This window comes from Scylla paramamosain, unplaced genomic scaffold (genome assembly GCF_035594125.1).
Source record: "Scylla paramamosain isolate STU-SP2022 unplaced genomic scaffold, ASM3559412v1 Contig80, whole genome shotgun sequence".
Lineage (NCBI taxonomy): Eukaryota > Metazoa > Arthropoda > Malacostraca > Decapoda > Portunidae > Scylla > Scylla paramamosain.
In genome coordinates, this window is record NW_026973745.1 from 412,501 (window position 1) to 419,050 (window position 6,550).

General features: G+C 44.8%; 1 protein-coding gene across 1 annotated transcript in view; it reads right to left on the reverse strand.

Annotated features, from left to right (window-relative positions):
* The window catches only part of LOC135098776 (putative neural-cadherin 2), a 31,233-nt gene extending 26,589 nt beyond the window's left edge, over window positions 1–4,644 (reverse strand). Inside the window, exons 1-2 of the mRNA XM_064001169.1 lie at window positions 4,630–4,644; window positions 923–1,136 (exon numbers count right to left, since the gene is read on the reverse strand). Of these exons, the coding sequence (XP_063857239.1) occupies window positions 923–1,136; window positions 4,630–4,644 (229 nt within the window). The remainder of the gene's footprint in view (window positions 1–922; window positions 1,137–4,629) is intronic.
* Window positions 4,645–6,550: the final 1,906 nt, after the last annotated feature.

Consider the following 6,550-nt stretch of genomic DNA (forward strand, 5'->3'; position numbering starts at 1 on the left):
TGGATCTACAGGTTTGACGTTTCTGTAGATAATGTCTTTTATTATTCTTTCTTCTGCCTTGTAGTCTTGTGACATGAAGCTTCTGTAGTATAACTTGATATTTTCTCTACCTGTGGTGTTTTTCTCTGGCTGGCAGTACCACTTGTCTACGGCACAATTTATTGCTGCGATGATGTCGCTGTTTCTGTACCCGTTGTTGACGAGGATCTGGCTGAGCCTCTCCAGTTCTCAGTGGAGGCTTTTCCACGAAGAGCAGTGGGAAAGTGCTCGGCGGATGTAAGCGCTGATCGTGGAGCGAAGGTAGCGTTCTGGGCACTCGCTGTTACCGTTGAGGCAGAGTCCTTTGTTGGTTTCTGTCACGTAAACTGTTGTCTTGAAACCAGAGTTGCAGGCGGAGACTAGGACATCAAGGAAGGGAAGACGGCCTTAAGTAGCTTCTTCAAATGTAAAATTGAGGCCAGAAGAGCAGGTGAGGCGTCGCTTGAAGTTTAGTAGTTCTTACATGTCCTTTACTCTGACAAAAATATCGTCGATGTAGCGTCCGTAGATAGAGGGACGGTAGCCTTGAAGAGTCGTACTTTCAATACTTCTCATGAAGAAGCTCCTCGGGGCTCTTGCCGCTCAAAAAAAAAAAAAAAGAGAATTAGTTATCCTTCAATTTTTGACTACCGCTTCGGACCCTGTTCAGGGAGCCTGTTCAGGGACCCTGTTCAGGGACCGGCATCTCAGTGGGCTTTTTTTTGGGGGGGGGAGGGTAGGGTATTTTTGTTGCCCTTGGCCGGTGTCCCTCCTACATAATATATATATATATATATATATATATATATATATATATATATATATATATATATATATATATATATATATATATATATATATATATATATATGAATGATAAGATCTATGTTCAAGTGGTACTCACCATGCGTGTGTGTGGCGGTGAGGGTGCCTACCACGGCCGCCAAGGGGCTGTCCTCGGGCAGGGCGGCACAGTAGCGGGGCGCCGAGAACTCCAGGGGCGAGGACTGGTCGGAGAGGAGACGCGTGGCTGCAGGGAACAAAACACCTGGTGAATATGGTAATGTGTGTGTATTTATTGACTCGTGTCCCGATGTTCTAACATCTCCTGTCTTTACCTACACGTGTGCCTCCCTCGCCCTGCCCAGCCCTGTCTATTTGTCTCTTTCCATCTGCCTACAGTGAAAAATGTGGGAGGGAGGTGGTGGAGCTATATATAACAGTGATTTAGGGCCGTGACGTGGGGGTATCGAAGTAATGTTAACGCAAGACGACCGTAAGGGAAGACTTGAGCAATGAAGCCGTATATCTTAGTCATGTGGTGAGAGGAAAGACCGTGAGCTTCGTGGTACAGGGATACGAACGCGTCCAGGGGAGGAGACACAGAAAGGGATTGAAGGAGTATGTTTCAGAGAAACAGTTAGAGGAACAAAACATACAGGCAAGAAGTGAGAAATGCCTTACTAAGATACAGTGAGATACAGACTGATGGCATAGGAATCTTCCAGAGATACAATTATAACACAGCATACCAGAGACGAAGATACAGGCAAGAAGCGGAGAGTGTATTCTAAAGATACAGTGAGAAGAACAAAGCCAAGGAGTGGGATACAGACAAGCCGTGTAAGTGTGTTGCAAAGATACTGGAGAAAGATAAAGGCAGGGAGTAAAGGAGACTGTTACAAAGATACAGGTAGAGAAACATAACTAAGCAAGGAGGAAAGTGCAGGAGTGTGTTACTGGCGACGCAGACTATAGATATTAAACCGAGTCACGCCGTCAAAACGAGATCAGTCACGGAGCGGCGATCATGGTCATTCTTTCCAGTGCTTATGCCACGCGGGTCTTTGCTCACACACTGGTCTGCTCTGGCACTTTTTCTTTCGTTCAACAGCCACCTCTGAACATTTCAAAGGCTAGATACTGGAAAACCTACTCTTCTAATCCATTCTTATCCTTGTAGGTAACTGTAAAGTTTTTGTACTGGACATGAAAAGTTTGCATATCTAGAAAGCAATAAGAAACTGTACAATCTGCAACAAGCTGCGTGAAATCCAATACATGGCAGTCTGTACCTCAGTTTGTGGGCCCTATATTTTCCCCTCTTGGGTTGGGAACTACTGCACTAGTGCCTGACACTCTGCCGCCACTAACGGTCTGGCAGTGACGATGACAGTGTGATGAATGATTCATAAACAAAACTCTCAACATGTAAAGTAAATTCTTGTTATATGCATAACAACTCTTACTTTATGAACAACCTCATTAAAAAGTGTTACGTAAACACATTTTCTTAAATCTGGGCTGAATTTGAGATCACACACAAAAAACTCATTAAAGGGGCGCGCGGTGCGTATGCACGCACGCGCGCGCGCGCGCGCGCACACACACACACACACACACACACACACACACACACACACACACACACACACACACACACACACACACACATTCATCCGCTACCCTCATCCTCTTTTCATACTCTTGCAAACACGTGAAAAGAGAGTGGGTTCTTACACCTGCCCTCAAGCACGCCAGTTCCCCAGGAAGTACTCGGGCCCGAACACACCGCAAGGACAAAGGAGGAGGCGAATGTGTGAGGAAGAGGCGCAGAAAGAGACCATTGCGAGGCGGGAGACGATGAGAGTATGGAATGGATAAAGGAGTGTGTGTGTGTGTGTGTGTGTGTGTGTGTGTGTGTGTGTGTGTGTGTGTGTGTGTGTTAGTTTATACGTGCTATAATACGAGTTATTTTATTTTGGGAAAGATGGATGCCAAGAGAGGAAGGGAGGAAGGAGAGAGAGAGAGAGAGAGAGAGAGAGAGAGAGAGAGAGAGAGAGAGAGAGAGAGAGAGAGAGAGAGAGAGAGAGAGAGAGAGAGAGAGAGAGAGAGAGAGAGAGAGAGAGAGAGATAGAGACGGAGTGACAGAGGCAGACAGACAAACAGACAGAAAGACAGAGAGACAGACCAAGGGACAGAGACAAACATATATAGACAAGCTGAGAGATAGACAAACAGACAAACAGACATAAAGACAGATAGATGGATAAACAGATAGACAGACGGACAGAAGGAAAGGGGACAGTTCGGGATAAGAAGGGCGGATCATTCATCAGGGAGAAGGTGCGGGACTTATCATGGAAAATACTCTTCTTATCTCCTTTTCCTTTTTTTTTTCCTCTTCCTTCTCTTCCTCTTCTTTATCCTCCTCATCTTCCTTTCATCTTTCTTCCTTTACCTCGCTTTCACATTCCTATCATCCTTTTTCTCCTTTCCTTTTTATTCTCTCTCTCTCTCTCTCTCTCTCTCTCTCTCTCTCTCTCTCTCTCTCTCTCTCTCTCTCTCTCTCTCTCTCTCTCTCTTTCTCCTTATCTTTTCCCTTCCTCCTGCTCTTCCTCCTCCTTTGATTCTTTATTTTTGCCTTTTTTTCATGATTTCTCTCCTTCTTGCCCTCCTCCTCCTCCTCCTGCTATTCCTTACACTCTTCTAATGCCCTTCCTCCTCCTACCCCTCCTTTGCCTCCTCTTTATCATCGCTATCATCATCATCATATCATCATCCTCATTATCATCATTAGCAAGGAAAAATGGCAGGTTTTTTGACATGTAAAGAAAAAAGGGTACAGATGTGGCGCAGTAACAAATATAGCATAAAAACACTAATCTTCCCAACGGTGCTCCTGTCCCGTGGTGCCTGAAGGGTCACTCTGCTCACTCCCTCACTAACTGGAGGCGGAGAGAGCGGCAGAAGACGGTGATGCAGTGGTAATAGTGAGGATATGTCAGCTCTTTTGTGAGAATGACGAGCATGAAAACTTTGCTCGAAATAATGTTTTATCTGTTATTGTTATTATTATTATTATTATTATTATTATTATTATTATTATTATTATTATTATTATTATTATTATTATTATTATTATCGTCATTGCTCCTGCTGCTGGTGCTGCTGCTGCTGCCACTACTACTACTACTACTGCTACTACTTTTACGTAGAATATCCCTGTATTCCCTCTAAAACACATCCTCCGTAATTACAAGCCTTATCTACTTTTTTTTTTTTGCGGGGAAGGTGGATTAATGTAAGATTTAGTATTCGTAAAATGAACAAACATGACGATGTACAATATATACTTTACTTCTAATAAATGTGAATGTTTTGTATGCACCAGTAAGCACTACTGCGTATCGTGATGTTCTCTTGAGGCTGTGACGTCGTGGCTTTCCTGCTCGGAATCAGCCATTTTAGACCGTGACAACAAATGTGCGCTGTGTTTGTGATGGGCGATGGGGAATGCGGCAAGCGTGCACACCCCGACTTTCTTAGTGTCCAGCTTATGCAGATCGCAATAAAATTGATAGTTACAAAGACGATATACAGAGGAAGACGATAGTGTAATTGATGAAGTCCTATTTACTGGAAAAAAAAAGTGAAAGAGACTAAGACAATAGTGTGTTAAATGTGGAAGAAGAGGGAAAGACACTGAAAGAGTATAACCAACAGAAACAGACTAAGAGGAACACCAGGCAATGCTGATAAGAAGGCTACACTCTCGACCAACACATGAACGACTAAACTGAATTGACGCAATGCTGTGTGTCTGCTCACAGAGTGCTCGCTCATCACTGTGCCATGGAAGACATGTACGTTGTGTTTTATTGTTACTGCTTGAGCTTGGGCGCCGATTGACTGTGAGACGTGCTGGTGCCCAGAATGGTGGTGAAGAGTGGGGCTGACGGCAAAACTCTCCTCTCGGGTATCGTTGGTGCCTCTCTACCTCAGTGTGGCAAGAGTGACTAGATGGGCAGCGCAGCATGTCGCTGTGCTGGTGTGGGCGTGGCGTGTTCTGCTGTGTTGCTGTGGAATGCGGTCCAGCCTAAGAAAAGGCCTCCTTGTCACGTAACTGCTCCCCTTTCCCTCGACAGGCTTCAGGAAACTGTGCAATTTTTTTTTTTTTTTTTTTTTTGAGGGGAGGAGGGGCGGGACGCACAACGCGGAGTTTTAGGGTGGGGGAAGCCAAACTAGGACTTTCATGAAAAGTCTAAGGATGATACGCCATACCTTGAAAACAAGAGAGTGCTTTGCCCTCCTAGAGCCCCCTTAAGACAGTAATCTAATCTACCTTAACATGGTCTTCGCCAAATCTGGATCCACCCCCTTAAGGACACTACCCTAACCTAACCGTGTGGGCTTCGCCCCCACCCCTGGACATCCCCTTACGTACACTAACCTAATCTAACCTAACCGGGGAGGGATGGACTTCGCCCTCTCAGGACCCCGCTTTAAGGATCCTAACCTAACCAAGTCTTACCTAACCTAAAACTAGACCTAAGTGAGGCCAAGCCCGCCCTAAGGACATTAACCTAACCGCATACCTTAAAAGGAAGTGGAAGGTCCGGGCTGTGGTTGGTCGTCCTCTTCCTCATCCTCAGAGGGTACTGGCGCCACCGAGTGTTCAACACTCCATTGATTTCGACAAAACACCGTGCAGTCTTAAGAAATGTACACCCAAGTCGTCTTGCTTACGGAAGTGCACGATAAAATTATGGCATTTAAAGTTGCGTCCACTACACTCGACTGCCATTTTGGCATTGGGGCACCACAGTGGGAAACCGGCTGACTGCAGCGGCCACCATGTGTCAGCGCGGAATAATAATACACTCGTAGTGTCCTTTATACATATCGCATATAAAATGTGCCTCACAATAAAATGCTCATGATAAAATGCTTATCGTTCAATAATTTCAGTGCAATGACAAGCTAACATATATTTTACCTACATTTATTTTTTACTTACATATAAACTACTTCCTGAGATGCATAGGAAGTCCCAGGGCTCAGTGTGTGGAAGGACTGTGCACACAATTTGTGGACTTAGTCTCCGGGAGGCATCTCTTATTTCAACGTGGATTTATGAGTTAACTATAAGACGGCGCTGTCTAAAACTTTTACATACGTACACTACAGTAAGTATATTATACCATCGTGTCAGTGTTCAAGGACAAAGTAAGAATATCGCAAATATTAACCGAAAAGGCGTTTACAGTAGCGGGACGAGCACCCAGACACAACCAAACAGTATTCACTATTACAGCATGTTTCTACTGAACGCAACGACGCTTCCCCTGCCAGACGACGGCCATCACCGCGCTCGGGAGCAATTGCATTTTCCTCACCTTGGGGTACAATACATTTTGACAGCTTATGAGTTTTTGTATCAGCACCCAGTGATGCCGTAAGACACAAACCGAGATGTGAGGCGTTAGTATTGACAGACTTTCATTCATAACCTTCCCTCCATATTTGCCCAAGGGAAGTTCTCTGAGTGTCGGCGGAAAGTAGACGTGTTTACAGATCTTGTTTGAATGTGTGCACGACTCCAGAGTTGTCCGTACTTTTATCTAGTTTAGTTTAGTTTCACCTATAACGTTGTCACAGCAATGCATTTTTCTACCCATATGACACGAGGAAGTGCCTGAAACTATCACTCATCCTATAATCAAAGCTGCTACGCCGTACAAGTCACAGT